Source organism: Vulpes lagopus, chromosome 3 (genome assembly GCF_018345385.1).
Source record: "Vulpes lagopus strain Blue_001 chromosome 3, ASM1834538v1, whole genome shotgun sequence".
Classification (NCBI taxonomy): Eukaryota; Metazoa; Chordata; class Mammalia; order Carnivora; family Canidae; genus Vulpes; species Vulpes lagopus.
Window position 1 is genome coordinate 112,698,954 of NC_054826.1, and position 20,212 is coordinate 112,719,165.

The 20,212-nt window shown below is 37.6% G+C and overlaps 1 protein-coding gene and 1 pseudogene across 1 annotated transcript in view; both read right to left on the minus strand.

The window, feature by feature from the left end:
- Positions 1–20,212, minus strand: part of LOC121487083 (phospholipid-transporting ATPase ABCA3-like) — a 171,405-nt gene that overhangs the window by 67,293 nt on the left and 83,900 nt on the right. The window contains exons 15-18 of the mRNA XM_041748529.1: positions 17,005–17,006; positions 13,716–13,871; positions 13,191–13,401; positions 10,427–10,577 (exon numbers count right to left, since the gene is read on the minus strand). Of these exons, the coding sequence (XP_041604463.1) occupies positions 10,427–10,577; positions 13,191–13,401; positions 13,716–13,871; positions 17,005–17,006 (520 nt within the window). The remainder of the gene's footprint in view (positions 1–10,426; positions 10,578–13,190; positions 13,402–13,715; positions 13,872–17,004; positions 17,007–20,212) is intronic.
- On the minus strand, positions 6,940–8,357 carry LOC121487834 (annotated as a pseudogene).

A 20,212-nucleotide genomic window follows, 5' to 3' on the forward strand; every position in this document is an offset into this window, starting at 1 on the left:
TTTTACCTTATTTAATTTTTCTTTCCCTTCCATTATGTTCATCTGTTTTATTTCTTAAATCATACGAAAGAAATCATATGGTATTTGTCTGACTTATATTGCTTAGCATAATAACTCCTAGTTCCATCTGTGCCATTGCCAATAGCAAGATTTCATTCTTTTTTTTTTTTTTAAGATTTATTTATTTATTTATGATAGACATAGAGAGAGAGAGAGAGAGGCAGAGACACAGGAGGAGGGAGAAGCAGGCTCCATGCCAGGAGCCCCATGCGGAACTCGATCCCGGAACTCCAGGATCATGCCCTGGGCCAACGGCAGGCGCCAAAGCACTGAGCCACCCAGGGATCCCCGATTTCATTCTTTTTGATGGCTGGGTAATATTCCAGTGTGTGTGTGTGTGTACACTACTTTTTCTTTATCCATTTACCTGTCAATGAACATCTAGACTTTTGATATTTTAGCTATTGTGGACATTGATGTTGCTATAAACATTGGGGTGCACGTGATCCTTTGAATCACTATGCTTCTGTCCTTTGGATAAATGCCCATTAATGCAATTGCTGGTTGTAGGGTAGCTCTATTTTTAACTTTTTTGAGGAACTTCCATACTGGTTTCCAGAGTGGCTGCACCTGTTTGCATTCCACAACAGTGCAAGAGGGTTCCCTTTTCTCCACATCTTCACCAACACCTGTTGTTTCTTGTGTATGGATTTTGACCATTTTGACCAGTGTGAGGTGGTATCTCATTATAGTTTTGATTTGTATTTCCCTGATGCTGAGTGAGTGTTGAGTATTTTTTCATGCATCTGTTAGCTACCTGGATGTCTTCCTTGGAGAAAGGTCGGGTCATGTCTTCTGCCCATTTCTTGACTGGATTTGTTTTTTGGTTGCTGAGTTTGGTTAAGTTCTTTATAGGTTTTGGACCTAGTCCTTTATATTTCATTTGTGAATATCTTCTCCCATTTCGTAGGTTGCCTTTTTATTATTTACTGTTTATTTTTTTCAATGCTTTATTTAAATTCAATTTGCCAACACATAGTGTAACACCCAGTGCTCATCTTGTCTTGTGCCCTCCTTAATGCCTGTCATCTAGTTACCCTATCCCCCCATCAACCTTCCCTTCTGCAACCCTTTGTTTCCCAGAGTTAGAGCTGCTTGTGGCTTAATTTTTCGCTAATTTCCCCCGTTCCCTTCCCTTATGGCTCCTTTCACTAGTTCTTATATTCCACATATGAGTGAAACCATATGATAATTGTCTTTCTCTGATTGACTCATTTAACTTAGCATTAATACCCTTCAGTTCCATCCATGTCAATGTAAATGGTAGGTATTTATCTTTCTGATGGCTGAGTAATATTCCCTTGTGTATCTATTATCTATCTATCTATCTATCTATCTATCTATCTATCTATCCATCATCTATCCATCTATATCTATACAGATATTTATATTTATTATATTTATCCACTCATCTGTCAAAGGACATTGTGGCTTTTTCCACCTGTAGGTTGCCTTTTAGTGTTGTTGATGGTATCCTTTGCTGTGCAGAAGCTTTTTATCTTGATGAAGTCCCAATAGTTCATTTTTGTTTTTGTTTCCCTTACGTTTGGAAATGTGTCTAGCAAGAAGTTGCTGTGACCAAGGTCAAAGAGGTTGCTGCCTCTTTGCCTGTTATCCTGTAGGATTTTGATGGTTTCCTGCCTAACTTTTAGATCTTTCATCTATTTTGGGTCTACTTTGGTGTATGGTGTAAGAAAGAGGTCCAGTTTTATTCTTCTGTATATGGCTGTCCAATTTTCCCCATAACATTTGTTGAAGAAACTGTCTTTTCCACTGGATATTCTTTCCTGCTTTGCAGATTAGTTGACTAGAGAGTTGAGAGTCCTCTTCTAAGTTGTCTATTCTGTTCCATTGATCTATGCGTTTTTGCCAGTACCATACTGTGATGACTGGAGCTTTGTAATACAGCTTGAAGTCTGGAACTGTGATGCCTCCAGCATTGGTTTTCTTTTTCAACATTCCTTTGGCTATTTGGAGTCTTTTGTGATTCCACAAATTTTAGGGTTTGTTCTAGCTCTGTGAAAAATTCTGGTGTTATTTTGATAGGGATTGCATTGAATGTGTAGACTGCTTTGAGTACCATAAATATTTTAACAATATCTGTTATTCCAGGGGTTCCTGGGTGGCTTAGTGAGTTAAGTATCTGCCTTCATCTCAGGTCATGACCCCAGGGTCCTGGTATTAAGTCTTATTTGGGCTCCTTGCTCAGTGGGTGCCTGCTTCTCCCTCTCCGCCTGCTGCTCCACCAGCTTGTGCTCTGTCAAATAACAAATAAAATCTCAAAAAAAAGAGAAATGCAACAGATTTTTATATGTTGACTTTATATCCTGCAACATTGGTGAATTCATGTATCAGTTCTGGGAAATTTTTTGTGGAGTCTTTTGAGGTTTCTACATAGAGTACCATATCATCTGTGGAGAGTGAAATTTGACTCCTTCCTTGACAATATGGATGCCTTTTATTTCTTTTTGTTGGGCTGCTTGAGGCTAGGACTATCAGTACTATGTTGAACAACAGCAGTGGAAATAGACATCCTTGTTCTTGAACTTAGGGGAAAAGCTCTCAGGTTTTCCCCATTGAGGAAGATATTTGCTGTAGTTTTTTTTTTTTTCTTTTTGTATATGGTTTCTATGATGTTAAGGTATGGTCCATCTATCCCTACTTTGTTCAGAGGGTTTGTATCAAGAAAAGATACAGTATTTTGTTAAATGTTTTTTCTGCATGTATTGAGAGGATGATACAGTTTTTCTCCTTTCTTTTACTAGTGTGGTGTATCATATTGATTTGCAGATGTTGAACCACCCTTCAGGCCACAAATACTACTTGGAATAATCCTTTCAGTGTATTGTTGGATACTATTAGATAGTATCCTTGTAGAATTTTTGGTCCATGTTCATCAGGAATGGGGTCTGTGATTCCCTTTTTGGTAGGGTCTTTGGTTTGGGGATCAAAGTAAGGCCAGCCTTGTAGAATGAGCTTGGAATTTTTCCTTCCAGTTCTATTTTTTGGAATAATTTCAGAGAACAGATATTAGTTCTTCTTTAAATGTTTGGCAGAATTCTCCTGGGAAGCCATCTGGCCCTGGACTCTTGTTCATTGGGAGTTTCTTGATTACTGATTGAATTTCTATGCCAGTTATGGGTCTGTTCAGATTTTCTATTCTTCCTATTTCAGTGTTTTGTTTATATGTTTTAAAGAAGGCATCCCTTTCTTCCAGATTGCCTAATTTATTGGCATATAATTGCTCATAATATTCTCTTATAATTGTATTTCTTTGGTGTTCATTGTGATCTCTCTACATTCATTCATGATTTTTTTAAATTAATTTTTATTGGTGTTCAATTTACCAACATACAGAAAAACACCCAGTGCTCATCCCGTCAAGTGTCCACCTCAGTGCCCGTCAACCCTTCCCCTCCAACACCCGCCCTCCTCCCCTTCCACCACCCCTAGTTCGTTTCCCCGAGTTAGGAGTCTTTATGTTCTGTCTCCCTTCCTGATATTTCCCAACATTTCTTTTCCCTTCCTTTATATTCCCTTTCACTATTATTTATATTCCCCAAATGAATGAGTACACTGTTTGTCCTTCTCCGATTGACTTATTTCACTCAGCATAATACCCTCCAGTTCCATCCACGTCGAAGCAAATGGTGGGTATTTGTCGTTTCTAATTGCTGAGTAATATTCCATTGTATACATAAACCACATCTTCTTTATCCATTCATCTTTCGATGGACACCGAGGTTCCTTCCACAGTTTGGCTATTGTGGCCATTGCTAATAGAAACATCGGGGTGCAGGTGTCCCGACGTTTCATTGCATCTGAATCTTTGGGGTAAATCCCCAACAGTGCAATTGCTGGGTCGTAGGGCAGGTCTATTTTTAACTCTTTGAGGAACCTCCACACAGTTTTCCAGAGTGGCTGCACCAGTTCACATTCCCACCAACAGTGTAAGAGGGTTCCCTTTTCTCCGCATCCTCTCCAACAATTGTTGTTTCCTGCCTTGTTAATTTTCCCCATTCTCACTGGTGTGAGGTGGTATCTCATTGTGGTTTTGATTTGTATTTCCCTGATGGCAAGTGATGCAGAGCATTTTCTCATGTGCATGTTGGCCATGTCCATGTCTTCCTCTGTGAGATTTCTCATGTCTTTTGCCCATTTCATGATTGGATTGTTTGCTTCTTTGGTGTTGAGTTTAATAAGTTCTTTATAGATTTTGGAAACTAGCCCTTTATCTGATATGTCATTTGCAAATATCTTCTCCCATTCTGTAGGTTGTCTTTTAGTTTTGTTGACTGTATCCTTTGCTGTGCAAAAGCTTCTTATCTTGATGAAGTCCCAATAGTTCATTTTTGCTTTTGTTTCTTTTGCCTTTGTGGATGTATCTTGCAAGAAGTTACTGTGGCCGAGCTCAAAAAGGGTGTTGCCTGTGTTCTCTTCTATGATTTTGATGGACTCTTGTCTCACATTTAGATCTCTCATCCATTTTGAGTTTATCTTTGTGTATGGTGAAAGAGAGTGGTCCAGTTTCATTCTTCTGCATGTGGATGTCCAATTTTCCCAGCACCATTTATTTAGTCCTTTCTCTTTTCTTTTTGGTAAGTCTGGCTAGAGGTTTATCAATCTTATTAGTTCTTTCAAAGAACCAGCTCCTACTTTTATCAATCTGTTCTCTATTTTTAAATTTCTACACCATTGATTTCTTCTCTAATCTTTATTATTTCTCTTTTCCTATTGGATTTAGGCTTTATTTTCTATTCTTTTTCCAGCTCCTTAGGTGTCGGTTAGGTTGTGTGTTTGAGACTTTTCTTGCTTCTTGAGGAAGGCCTGTATTTCTATATACTCTTAATATACTACTGTATTTCTATATATGCCTTTGCTGCATCCCAAAGATTTTAACTGTCATGTTTTCATTTTCATTTCCTCCCATATACTTTTAAAATTCTCCTTTAATTTCCTGATTGACTCACTCATTCTTTAGTAGGATGTTCTTTAACCTTAAGTATTTGTGGTTCTTACAAATTTCTTCTTGTGGTTTAGTTCAAATTTCATAGGATTGTGGTCTGAAAATATATATGGTATAATCTCAATCAAGTTGTACCAATTGAGACCTGATTTGTCACCCAGTATGTGATCTATTCTAGAAAATTTTCCATGTGCACTTGAAAAGAATGTGTATTCTTCTTTTTAGGATGAAAGGTTCTGAATATATCTATTAAGTCCATCTGGCCCAGTGAGTCATTCAAAGCTCTTGTTTCTTTGTTGATCTTCTACTTAGATATCTGTCCATTTCTGTGAGTGGGGTGTTAAAATCCTCTATTATTTTACTATTATAAGTTTTTAAATGTTTATTAATTGACATATATTTGGGTGCTCCCAAGTTAGGGGCATAAATATTTACAATTGTTAGATCTTCTTGTTGGATAGGACCCTTTATAATAATATGTTCTTCATCTCTTATTACATTCTTTGGTTTAAAATCTAGGTTTTCTGATATAAGGATGGGTACTCCATCTTCCTTTTCATGTCCATTAGCATGATAAATCATTCTTCATCCCCTCACTTTCAATCTGGAGGTATCTTTGTATCTAAAATGAGTCTCTTGTAAGTAGCATATTGATAAGTCTTGTTTTTTTAATCCATAGATACTCTAATATGCCTTTTGACTGGAACATTTAATCTATTTACATTCAGAATAATTATTGAAAGATATTAATTTAGTGCTATTGTATTACCTGTAAAGTCATTGCTCCTGTAGATTGTTCCTTTCTAGTCTTTGTTATTTTTGGTCTCTCGCTTTAATATTTTGTTTTAAATATACAATGTATGAAATATTTTATTATATAAATATATAAAACTATATAAAATATTAATAAATGTTAATTAAATACATATTAAAGATATTTATATTAAATATCTCTTAATACTTCCTGAAGGATTTAGTGTTCACAAATTCCTTTAAGTTTTTGTCTTGGAAACTCTCTCTCTCCTTCTGTTTTGAATGACAGCCTTGTTGGATAAAGTATTCTTGGCTTCATATTTTCCCCATTAAGCATGATGACTATATCATACCAGTCCTTTCTGGCCTGCCAGGTTTCTGTGGACAGGTTTGCTGCCAGCCTTATCTATCTACCCTTGTAGGTTTAGGGCCTCACTTCCAAGCTACTTTCAGGATTTTCTCTTTATCTTGTAATTTGCAACTTTCACTATAATATGTTGAGGTGTTCATCTATTTTTGTTGATTTTTAAAAATGATTTCACTTATTTATTCATGAGACACACACACACATACACACACAGAGGCAGAGACACAGGCAGAGGGAGAAGCAGGCTCCATGCAGGGAGCCCGATGTGGGACTTGATCCCAGGTCTCCAGGATTGGGCCTGGGTGGAAGGCAGTGCTAAAACGCTGAGCCACCTGGGCTGCCCTATTTTTTTTTTAAGGGTAGTTCTCTGTGTCTCCTGAACTTAAATGTGTGTTTCTTTACCCAGATTAGGGAAGCTCTCAAATATAATTTGGTCAAATAAACCTTCTCCTATTTCCCACTCTTCATCTTCTAGTACTCCTATAATATGGATATTACTTTGCTTTATGGAATTGCTGGGTTCCCTAAGTCTACCTTTGTGATATAATAGTTTTCTTTCCTTCTTCTTTTTAGTTTCCTTATTTTCCATAATTTTGTTTTCTAGGTTACTGATTCACTCTTCTGTTTTGTTCAGCCTGGTTATTTTGGTCTTCACTTGGAACTGATTCTCAATAGTAGCATTTTTAATTTCAGCCTGACTAGATTTTAGTTCTTTTATCACTCTAGTAAGGGATTCTCTAGTGTCTTCTATGTTTTCAACCTCAGCCAGTATCTTTATATTTGTTTTATTTTATATATATATTTTACAATTTTTACAAATATTTTGTTTATTTTAATGAAGCTGGTATAGACAATGTCCATTTAAAATCCATATCCCAGGCCAAAAAGTACAAATAAAATAAAAAGAGCAATGTTCTATTGAATACACTTCTGCATGAATAGCTTTATTAACTGCTAATGAAAATTAGAACTTTTATGGGATCTTCTGACAAGACTTTTTATCTTAAAATGCTTTCTCTTCAGTGAAGCCATCTTTGGAATTAGTCATTTACTCTCACTATCTCTGTCTTCTCTACTCCAGCCTGATATTTCTCTTCTTTTGGTCCAGATCCTCAAATTTTAAAAGAAGCTTAAAGTTAAGGAATGGTCATTTTCCCATTTTCCCACTTTCTCATTTTCAGTTCTCTGAAAAACTTCCATCTCCCACTGAAAGTCACAATCCAGTAGTGTGCTAGAACTTCAGGGCCAATTGGAAAGTCATCACGAACACCTGTATTGGTCAATCTTATCACAAGCCTGAAAATGCACAGTCCTGGAAAAGGTGGCCTCTCTGTGTACACATGTAATTTTTAAAAAGGAAAGGGCAATATGAAAGGGGCTGAGGTTTGGTCACCAAAAATCAGCACAATGAAAACAAGTGATAATCAATAATGGGCACTAGAATTCAAATTGCCAGATGTTTTAAAGAGATGGGGTGCCAGTTTTCAATTGTTTTGAACACATTACAAAAGAACTATTTTTAAAAATAAAAAAGGATTGAGGGTAAAGAAAAAATAAAAAGAATATCTAAACCGTTGAATGTCCCCCTGTTTGTTCCTGATAAACTTCAACCACATCTTCTTCCTCCATTCCCAGTTCTTTTGGAGTGTGATTATCAGCAATTCTCTGACCTTCAAAGAGAAACCTGAGTGAATTCACTGGAACTCCCTGTCTTTGACAGTATGATTCTTTGAGTTTCTTGAGATGTGTTGTCATTTTCACTTTGAATAAGTCAATCTCACTGCTATCCTGCCCAATGACTTTCAGTTTAATGTATTCTCCTTCCTTCTTATCCCCCAAGTCCTCAGTTGAAGGTTTGCCTCCTGGTCAGACATGGTGACAGTGGCTTATCCAGGGTTTCCACAAAGCAGCGGCCTCGGGTAGGCAGAACCTTGCTTCAGGGTTTACAAATTCGTCTCTTCCCCACAGCACAACACCGTGACTCTATAATTGTTTTAAATTCTAGTTCAGACATCTTATATCCATATTGATTAAATCCTTGGCTGTACTACCTCCTGTTCTTTCTTTTGGGGTGAATTTCTCCATTTTGTCTAATAATTTTGTCTAGAAAACAAGAAAAAAACAGTAACAAACAAAAAGAAACTAGATCCTGTGTGTGTTTTGGTCTGTTAAAAGAAACTAGATCCCAAAAGAAAGAGGTACACACACACACACACACACATATATACATACATACACACATACATATATATACACACATATAAATTTAATGAAAGGAAACAAAATATAAAAATATATAAAGTATATATAAAAATACAAATTAAAAAGAGAAAAAGAGGGATCCCTGGGTGGCGCAGCGGTTTGGCGCCTGCCTTTGGCCCAGGGCGCAATCCTGGAGACCCGGGATCGAATCCCACGTCGGGCTCCCGGTGCATGGAGCCTGCTTCTCCCTCTGCCTGTGTCTCTGCCTCTCTCTCTCTCTCTGTGACTATCATAAATAAATAAAAATTAAAAAAAAAAAAAAAAAAAAAAAAAAAAAAAAGAGAAAAAGAATTTAAAAAATAATATAACAAAAAATACGAAAGGCTAAGGAATAAAAATACAAAGAATGCTATATACTTTTTTCCCCAAGAGCTGAAGCTTTGCAGACCTCCATGATCAGTAGACTTTGCGTGAGTTGTTTGTGCTGATCTTCTGGGAGAGGTGCCTGTTGCACTGATTCTCAGGTGGACTTGCCTTAATGGAAATGGGCCTCCAGTTTTCAGGGAGGCAGGGATTGGTGTAAGGGGTTCAAGACTCCACTAGGAGGCGCTGTTTTGCATAATGAAGGCTTTCATCAATTGATGGGTGGGATGAATGTGGCTGTGCCCTGTTCTCTAGCCCTGGAGCTGAAAATTCACACCCCTCACTCTTACGTGGGCCCCTCACTCTTACGTGGGCCTTCACAGAAAAGCAGTCAATCACTCCCCATCCTCTCAGCTTCCATCAGAACTCTGTGTTCACCAGCCTATGATGGAGGATTTACCTCAGGCATGTGAGATCCAAAACCCCAAATTTTAATAACTTCTGGAGTGCGGACCCATACTGTTCATCCTGGGGTGGTGCGTTTCACCACGCTTCTACCTTTTGCTGGACTCAGCCCAGGAAAGCAGTCACACAAATGCACAGTGGTTTTCAGTTTATGGCAACACATAGGAGAAAGCCAACACTTAGATGCACTGTTCTCAGCTGGCTTCCATGCTCCTATGCCTGGGAACTCTGTCACACTCAAACACCACCTGTTCTTCTTGCCACCCCAGGGAACCTCAGACAATGTTGTCACACCTGGGATTCCATCCTGCTTCACCACCTGAGCACCTTTGGCCAGGCATATTCCTCACTGTAGCAGACTTCTGTTAAGTTCCAATTCTGCACTCCACTGTTTATAATACTTTGTGATAGCATCCTTAAGCAGGCTCCCTCCCCTCCACTGTATTCTCAGGTGTATCACACTGGATTCAAGTCTCTGCAACTCCTACCTTCCAGAGGGTGGTTGCTTTTCGACTTGTAGACTTGTAGAAATTGTTTTCTCTGATCTCCAATTGGTTCCTCAGGTGTTCAGAATGATTTGATAACTTATCTAGTTGGCTTCAAGGGACAAGACAAACTTAGAGTTCCCCTACTCCTCCGCCATCTTAACTCCTCTCACCACATTTTCTTTATCCATTCATCTGTTAATGGATATTGGGCTGTTTCCATAATTTGGCTATTGTTGACAGTGCTGCTATAAACATGGGGGGTGCATGCATCCTTTGGAATTAATGTTTTGTATTCTTTGCATATGTAGAATTTAAGAAACAAACAATGAGAAAAAAGTGAGGGAGGCAAACCAAGAAACAGACCCTTAACTATAGAGAGCAAACTGATGGTTACCAGAGTGGATGTGGTTAAAGGGATGGGTTAAAAAGGTGATGGAGTTTAAGGAGTGCACTTGTGATAAGCACTGGGTATAAGTGCTGAATACTATATGCCTGAAACTAATATTATACTGCAGGTTAATTAACTATAATTTAAATAAACAAAAAATTCAAGTAAGCCTTTTGTGAACTTGAACGTATGAGGCAATCCTCTCGTTCAATGAGAGAAATCTTCAGTTGTGAATTTCTCAAATCTAGTCAGCATCTGACAGTTGTAACTGGACACTGGCTTGTTGGTAAATTACTGCTCACCTTGCTAAACATAGAAAATTAAAAATGATTTCTGGTCACCCAAACCATTCATGTAGAACTTTGACCCTTTACCTGTGTGTATATTCTTTGGGTAGAATAAATGATAATTCAGCTCCAGTAAAATTTTCCACAGTGGCATCTGGAATATGAGAATGAATTATTTCTGAGATCTTTTCAACATCACAATGTGATTCCTTTTCCATGACTATGTGATATCCAGCACCTGAGAGAAATCATTTAAAAGACCACATGAAGCATTTTCAGACTTTTTAATCTCCTTGTAAATCCAAACCTGGCTTTTCATCTTTCAAGTTACCTAGGTCCACAAAGAAGACATGGAATGTCACAAGATACTTTGTTATGACTCAAGGAAGGCTCATGCCTTAAACTTCCAAATGTGGTTCCAAGAACCAAGGTATTGAATAAACATAACTCCTATAATTTTCTTAGTGAACAATAATAGCTTAGTGTATATAATCAGAAATAGTATACATATGAAGAAAGGCCCCTTTAATCTGGCTACTTATCACTCTTGAAACTGTAATCTTAAAAAATATTCATTTATTGTTACTGGTTGTCCAGTGTGTATCAGGCATTAACTAGGCCCTGAGGATTGATCAGTGAACAAAGCATGCAAAAGTTCTGCCTTCTTAAGAGCTACTTTCTAGTAAAAGGACACAGATACTAATAAAGAGGAGTAAGTTAAAATATATACTATGTTAGGAAAAAATAAAGCAGAAAAGGGCTATATTAAGTGTTGAAAGAAAGTTGTTAAATTTTAGACAGAGATCCATGAAAAGCCTGAGAATATGATTTCTGACTAGTGATTTCAAAGAAATTAGAGAACTATTACATTTAGTGTTTTCCCTGTTATACAGAGAAATTGTTTTCTGGAATTGGAGAAAACCATCATTATTTTAAATATGCATTACAAATGGTCATTGTATTTGCATTTATGTTTCTATTTAAGATTAAAAATGTGACTAATAGGTTTTTAAGTATATATATCTCTTAGAAGATAATCTGGTTTATCTACTTGGTTTATAGTGTGGAAGACACTATTACATTTTACAAAGAGGCAACTATATCCTGAGAATAAAGTGATTTACCCACTATTTATTAGCTATCGGAACCAGTTTACTTAAAAATTGGTATGTAGGGCAGCCCCGGTGACGCAGCGGTTTAGCGCTGCCTGCAGCCCAGGGCGTGATCCTGGAGACCCTGGATTGAGTCCTGCGTTGGGCTCTCTGCATGGAGCCTGCTTCTCCCTCTGCCTGTGTCTCTGCCTCTCTCTCTCTGCATCTCTATGAATAAATAAATAAATAAATCTTTAAAAAAAATAAAAATAAATAAAAATTGGTATGTAAATTGTTTTTATTTCTCAGGAATGATGACACAATTGTGCTCTTAAAACTGAATAGAAAATGCCTCCTTTAGCAGAGAAGTGAGGTTGTTAAGTGAGAGTTGAATGCTAATACCAACATGGAATTTCCTATGCCATTAAAGAAGCAAACAAAAATCTCAGGCTTTTGATTAAGATGTAAGAAGCAATTTAAGTATATTTAAAGTTTAGCATATAAGAAGGGACTGGAACATCCCAAAGTATTATATCTTTTAAAATACCTAGTTGTGGGATCCCTGGGTGGCGCAGCGGTTTGGCGCCTGCCTTTGGCCCAGGGCGCGATCCTGGAGACCCGGGATCGAATCCCACATCAGGCTCCCGGCGCATGGAGCCTGCTTCTCCCTCTGCCTGTGTCTCTGCCTCTCTCTCTTTCTCTCTGTATGACTATCATAAATAAATAAAATAAAATAAAAAAAATAAAAAAAAAAATAAAATACCTAGTTGTGTATTATGTACTATTTTATCAGAAATTAGTAACAGTAGTGAATGCTATTAGAAATTAGAAATAATTTATCAAAAGCATAGCTGTTTAAATGGCATGCCTCATAACCTAGCACAATTAGTTTAGATAAATCTAATTTTGGATTACAAGTCAACTGTACAAACTCAAACCTCTAAGGCGATCATAAACTTTGAAATACCTAAATGGGAATATAAATATGACTTTAGATCATTTTTTTATTTATCTAGGGCCCAGTTTTACATTCTATAAAATGAGGTGGTTGTTTTGAATATTAAATATGATATGTAAAGTGGATACCATAATAACTAGTATAGAGTAAATAATGTGAGTTGAATGAATTCATATACTGAATAAATGAATGATGAAGCAGTTCATCTTTATCTACATTTATGTTTATACCCAATTTTGAATTACTATTACTATAATTTTAGTCCATGATAATTAACTGTTTGATGTTTCAGTTTTATCTCCTAAAAAAGTCCTATACTTATCAAAGTCAATGACTATATTATTCTACTTGTATGGTATCCTTACTGCCAATTATCATATTTTAGAGTTATCTCACCATATGAGATTTAAAACTTGTTTGGCAAATGAGAAATTAGTCCTTTCCTCTCCTCATCAACCAATTAATTACTCAACACATAAATCTATTTGGACACAACTGTATTCTAGGGACAAAGAAAACTGTCAGTAGGTGTAAAGTGGGAGAAATAAGGATGGCCTTTGTAGGTTGATAAAAGTATTTTGTGAGTCTTAATGTATGTCTTAGAGAACAAACAATAAATATATATAAGGAATATCTAAATTGCAAAGGGCCTTAAAAACCAATTAGAATCACTGAAATCTAATTAGTAGGACAGAGGGAGTCACTGATGTTTTGGCTATACTGACAATATATCATTAAAATCATGTTAGAAGAATATCACTAAGACATCAATATCACAAGAATGAGCAAAGGGATAGAGAACCATATGTTTGTTTCAGGAAGACAGAAGAGCCACAGCACTGCAGGGTCCCCCTGACCATGATGGCAATGCGGTCACCCAGGAGATCAGCTTCATCCATGTAATGAGTGGTCAATAAGATGGTACGATTCTGTTTATACTGCTGAAGGAGCTCCCAGGTGGCTCTCCTTGAGACTGGGTCCATACCAGATGATGGTTCATCAAGTAACACTACCTAAAAACCAGAAGAATTCTATGACATTCTAGGCTACTGGTGTCATAATTGCTCTTTGACAGGAACACACTTAAGCTAAGATACAAAATCTAGACTAAACATAGTGAAAAAACCCTAGAGAAAAAAAAAATAATCCCAAACCATGTTATGACAATTGAGCCAAAAAAGGCAAATTCCTTCTATCATTGGCAGAATTCCTTTAAGATTCATATCAACTCTCAGGTTTTTGTCAGCTGAGTTTTCTAGATTAGTTGGAAGGAACCCATGGTTAATGCCTCCTCAACCCCCTCTTTTCTCTCTCTTTTCTTTAATACCTGGGAGCCCCCCATAAGTGCTATGATGATGGAAAGTTTGCGCTTCATTCCTCCACTCAGTGCCTTTGAAAGTGTATCACGCTTTTCTAGCAGGTTAAAAGTAGACAGCATATGGTCAATTTCCATAGAATACATGTTTTGATATATTCTTTTAACCTAAAAAGAGGAGGCAGAATTTACATGATGCATCCAACTTTATCCTTGTAAAGTGTTTAGATCATAGCTTTCTTTGTACATCTATGTAGATAAATGAAATTTCTTTCCAGTGTAAAAAATACCTTATCCCATCTCTTTTCTCACATCAGCTACATAGTGTCTTCTTCACATTGCCTCCCTTTAAAGGAGAGCTCCTAAGGAAAGAGTTTATTCTCAGATTTATAGACATCTGGAACTCAGGAATGGAAGGAGAAAAGAAACATCTCTATTTTCTAGGCATGATGGAGTAAACCACCCCCTCTTCATTTCCCACTGAACTCAATTATTAAACCTGGAGAACTATAAAAAGTAAACATCAGAAGTTGGAACAGAATACCATATTTTGAAGTACCACTGACCCAGCATTGGGTTTACCATTTTCCCCCTTGTGTATACTGTTAGCCTGAACACAAAGTAATCCAAAGCATGGTAATGCAGATACAATTGAGATTGAGGAGAAATTCTTTAGTTCTGGTTTGAGGAATGGAAAAGAAAAAAAAAAAAAAACTCCTAAAGCTCTGAGAGAGTGTGGGAGGTGGGAGGGCCAATTCCTTTTTATTTTATTTTTTTTTAAATAAAAAAGGAACCCATTAGGAGTCTTGCTCCAACCCATTAAGGAGCCTGTGGCAGTGATAGTGGCAAGAACAGAAAGGAAAGGGAATCCTGTAAAAGCCAAAATTCTGAGGGAAAGGAATCTTCTCACTTGAGTAGAGCCATGGCTCCAACAGGAGAGGGTCAAACCCAGTTGCTTTTTACCACCCTGTCAGCTACTTGATTGTGGCACAATCATAAAAGTGGGCAATTTCTTTCTTTCTTTCTTTCTTTCTTTCTTTCTTTCTTTCTTTCTTTCTTTCTTTCTTTCTTCTTTCTTTCTTTCTTTCTTTCTTTTCTTTCTTTCTTTTTCTCTTTCTTTTTTTTTTTTAAAGTGGGCAGTTTCTGCTAGAGGACTGAGAAAGGAATTTTCAGCAACTAGAAAATACTGGAGAGATAACAGGAGAGAGGAGCAGGAAAGTATGACTGTAAAGTTATTTATGAACTCATGTTTACCCCATCATTTATATATATATATGGATCTAATCCTAATTAGCATACCAAACTTTAAGAATTATGCTAATTAGTAAACCTCTACCCATATGTGAATTACTGAGTAACATACAAGGGAGAGCCTGGAATATCACTGCAAAGACTTTGAAGCTGACACTAAAACCATAGTCCACAGATAAGATATAAACAAGATGAAGTCTCATGATTTACTTTTGAAAACATCCAGGATAAAAACAAAAATTACCTGGCACACAAAGAATCACAAAAATCTCAACTCATTTAGGAAAAGACAATCAGCAGATATCAATGTCAGGATGGCACAGATGCTGGAATTAAACTAGAAAGTATCAACAAAATAAAGAAGAAGTTAGTGGAAATCTTAAAACTAAAAAATTTCAATAACCAAAATAAAAGGCTCATTAGATAATAGAATAGAAATTACAGAGTAAAGGGTCAGTGAACTTGAAGGTTGATCAATAAAAATTATCCGGATTCAGACCTGAGATTTATAGAGAGAACAGCCAGAAAACTACAGAGAGAAGGGCTGTCGCTTCTAGCAAGGTAGGAAGACAGAAAAAAATAAAAAAGAATCAAGTGGGAGAGGGGCACCGTGAGGAGCCGGGCTAAAGCTTCGCGGCAAAAGTCTCTGGGACAGGAAAGCCCAGCCCTGGAGAAGCCAGAACTTTAAGAATCTGCACCAATTCTTCCCCGATGGAAAAGCAGTTAGCAGGGAAGTCTAGCAGAACTGCAGGAGGAGCTGTGGAGCCTTCAGGTTCCTGGAGTCACTAAAAGAGGAAGTGCACCTGGGAGAGAGCGTACCACAAACTGTGGGTCAATCTCAGTAGAGGTTTGGCACACGCACCTGGCGGGGCACCTGGGAGAAGCCAGTTGGTCAGGCGTGTGGCTCCGCACAGAGGTGTCTGCACCCTGCTGCCCTCGGTGCCGAGGCCCTGGGAGCACAATTCCAGCAGCACAGGGCCCTGGATCCCAGGGCGCCAGGGAACACAGCCCATGATCCTGCACTCCCCCCGGGACACGTGGTAGCAGGGAGGGCACAGGACAGCAAGGACTCTCCTGCCACCGGGTGCCCCCAAGCTGTGCAGATCAGTGCCCCCGTGCCACCCCTGCCCCAGTCCAGGAGCATCTAGGGGAGCTGGAGCTGGAGGCCTGGCCAAGCTGGAGGCCTGGCCGCTGTCAGTGTTGTCCCTCCTTGTTTCACGGTGTGCGTGGGAGAGGCGGGGTCACCAGGAAGCAGGGGTCTCACAGGATAAACAGCTCCCACTAAGCCCGGCACCCTGCAGCAGGTGGTGGTGCGGGCATCTCCCCCAGGTACACACACCTGAGAATCAGCACAGCAGACCCCTCCCTCAAAAGAACAGCTGGAATAACAGGGGAAGAGCAAAATCTTGACCAAGCAGTGCTGGAAAGCTCCAGGGGAAGTTGAGGGATTTACAGTATATAGAACTAGAGGATACCCCTCCTTCCACTCCCCCTTTTTCCATTACAATTCGTTTTTATATCAGACTAAAAATTTCCAACTTTTTTCTCTTTTCCCACCTTAACTACAATATTTTTACCACCTCTTCATTTCTAAGTTTTTTCGTTTTTGAGTTTCATATTTCTACAATTACAGGTCTTAGATATATTTTCCACTTCCAGATTCCCTTCAACATATCCAACTTAATTTTGGGAGATATACAAGATATGTTTTTTTTTTTTAAATTTTGTTTTCTCTGCCTCACTTTGTTCTACAATGGTGTAAGTTAATACCTTCTAAAACATGACCAGCATATACTCAGAACCAAGTGCTACACTGTGCTGATTCATTCTGTGAGATTATATTCTCTCTTCATTCCCATTCTGTCCCCCTCTTTTATCTCATTTATGCTTTTGTGGTCAATGTTGGGGATCTCTATAAGTATTCCAGTTTATATAAATTTGGGACTGAGCACCTTCTAACATACAGAACTTAATATACTCAGAACCAAGAGGATCACCCTCTAGGACCCCTCAGGTAGACTACATTCTCCCTCCACTATAACTTCATCACCACTACCATCTCCCAGTTCCCCCTCCCCCCCTTTTTTCTTTTTTCTTCTCATTTTTTTTCTTTTTAAAAAAGATTTTATTTATTTATTCATGACACACACACACACACACACACACACACACACACACAGAGGCAGAGACACAGGCAGAGGGCAAAGCAGGCTCCATGCAGGGATCCTGATGTGGGACTCGATCCCGGGTCTCCAGGATCATGCCCTGGGCTGAAGGCAGTGCTAAACTGCTGAGCCACCTGGGCTGCCCTTTTTTCCTCTTTACTTTTGTTTTTTTCTATCTTTTTCTCTTTTTTGGGATTCTTGGCCTTTTATTTTTTTACTAAAATAGGTTAGAGATAGAATTTAGGATAACAATTATAAAGTACTAGCTGGGCTTCAAAAAAGCATAAAAGACACTGGAGAATATCTTAGTGCAGAAATGAGATGTAATCAGGCCGAAATTAAAAACAGTCTAATTGAAATGCAATCTAAATTGGATGCTCTAAAAAAAAAAATAAATAAATAAATTGGATGCTCTAACAGTGAGGGTAAATGAGGCAGAAGAGAGACTAGTGACATAGAAGACAAGTCTATGGAAAGGAAAGAGGGAATGAGACAAAAACAAATAATAGCCCATGAGGAAAGCCTTTGAGAAACCAGTGATGCCATGAAAAGAATACATGTCAGAATTATTGGAGTGCCTAAGGATGAAGAGATAGAGAGAGAGTAAGAGAGAGAGAGAGAGAGAGAGAGAGAGGGAGAGAGCACACACCGGAAGGTGTACTTGAGCAAATTATAGCTGAATTTCTCTAATCTGGGGAAGGAAATAGGCATTCATATCCAAGACGTAGAGAAGACCCCTCCCAAAATTGATAAAAATAGATGAACATCCTGACATATAATAAAAACGCTTACAAATTTCAGAGATAAAGAGAAAATCCTGAAAGCAGCTTGAGACAAGAGATTCCTAACATATAGAGGGAAAACATTGGATTGACTGGAGACCTCTCCACATATATCTGGCAGGCCAGAAAGTGGCTGGCAAGATATATTCAGGGTACTAAATGAGAAAAATATGCAGCCAAGAATACTTTATCCAGCAAGGCTGTCATTCAGAATGGAAGGAGAGAGAAAGAGCTTCCAAGACAGAAACTGAAAGAGTATGTGATCACTAAGCCAGCCCTGTAAGAAATATTAAGGGGAGAGGGAGTTCGAGAGTAACATAGACCAGAAAGAAACAGAGACAATATACAGAAACAGGGATTTTACAGGTAATACAATGGCACTAAATTCATACCTTTCAATAATTACTCTGAAAGTAAATGGGCTAAATGCTCCAATCAAAAGACACAAGGTATCAGATTGGACAAAAAAGCAAGACCTATCCATATGCTGTCTACAAGAGACTCATTTCAGACCTCAAGACACCTCCAGACTGAAAATGACAAGGTAGAGAGCCATTTACCATGCAAATGGACCTCAAAAGGAAGCTAGGGTAGCAATCCTCATATTAGAAAAATTAGATCTTAAACCAAAGAGTACAGTAAGAAATCATACTATCATACTTAAATGGTCTAGCCAACAAGAAGATCTAACAGATATAAATATTTACGCTCCTAATTTGGGAACAGCCAATTATATCAACCAATTAATACCTAAGTAAAGAAACACACAGGTAATAATACATTAATGGTAGGGGATTTTAATACCCCACTCACAGCAATGGACAGACTATCTAAGCAGAAGATCAAAGAATGAATGACACACTGGACCAGATGGACTTCACAGAAATATTCAGAACATTCCATCCTAAAGCAACAGAATATATATTCTTCTCGAGTGCACATGGAACTTTCTCCAGAAAAGATCATGTAGTAGGTCACAAATCAGATCTTAACTGATACCAAAAGATTGGGATTATTCCCTGTATATTTTCAGACTACAATGCCCCTCCCTCTGCTCATACTTGTGCTCTCTCTCTGAAATAAATAAAATTAAAAAAAAATAAAACACAGAAACAAAAATGAATAGAATGGAAATGAAGAATAGAAAAATATATGACTATAGTAGGATATTTTAGAAATACTCTTCACTTAGTAATAGAACTATTAGACAGGCATCAGCAACTATACAGAAAACTAAATAAGATCAAGTTACTGAATCTAATTGATGTTTACAGAAAGTTCCAACAAAACAGTAGGAAACATATTCTTCTCAAGTGCAAACGGAATAGTAACCAAAATAAACCATATCCTCAGTCATAAAACCTCAGCAATTTTAAAACATTTATAATTACACAAAATATGATCTCTGACCAAAATAGCACTAAGCATAACAGAAAGAAAGCAAGGCACCTTTCCATCACTTGTACCTTAAGGATCATACTCATAAATGATCTATGAGTCACAGATTAAGTCTCAAGGAATGTAAAAAACATTTTGAACTGAATAAAAATGAAAATATAATAAATTGTATCAAAATCTGTGGGGTGCAACAAAGGAGTGCCTAGAGGAAAAATCATAACAATAAATGCTTATGCTAGAAAGAGAATGCAGATTGTCTTAGAAGCTACATGGGCAAACCAAAAAACAGACTCTTAAATATGTATAAAGAACAAACAGATGGTTACTAGAGTGGGGGCGAGTGGGAGATATGGCTGAAACAGGTGAAGGAGATTAAGAATACACATATTGTGATGAGCACTACCCTACTATACAGAATTGTTGAATCACTATATTGTACACCTGAAACCAACAGAAAACTGTATTTTTAACTATACCAGAACTAAAATAAAATTTAAAAAACAAAGAAAGGCACTTCCTCATACTAATAAATGGTATTTGCAAGAAAAAATTTTAATGATGAAAATAGAATGCTATACCCCGAGATAAGAAACAAATCAAGGATGCCCACAACATCATGCTGTTACTAGCCAGTGTGGCATGAAGTAAATAAATAAACAAATAGCAAACATATTGGCACAAAGACCCTATACCTATTCTTCTATGATATAATTGTCTACCCACAAAACCAAGGAATCTACAAAAAAACACTCCTAAGTCCATTAAGTGAGCTCAGTAAGGTCAAAGAATAAGCGGTCAACATATAAATATCAATCATTTTTCCATGTACAAAAAATGAACAACTGGAAATCAAAAAGCTTTTTAAAGCCTCCCAAAATGAAAGAAATTATAAGACTTATATATTGAAAACTAA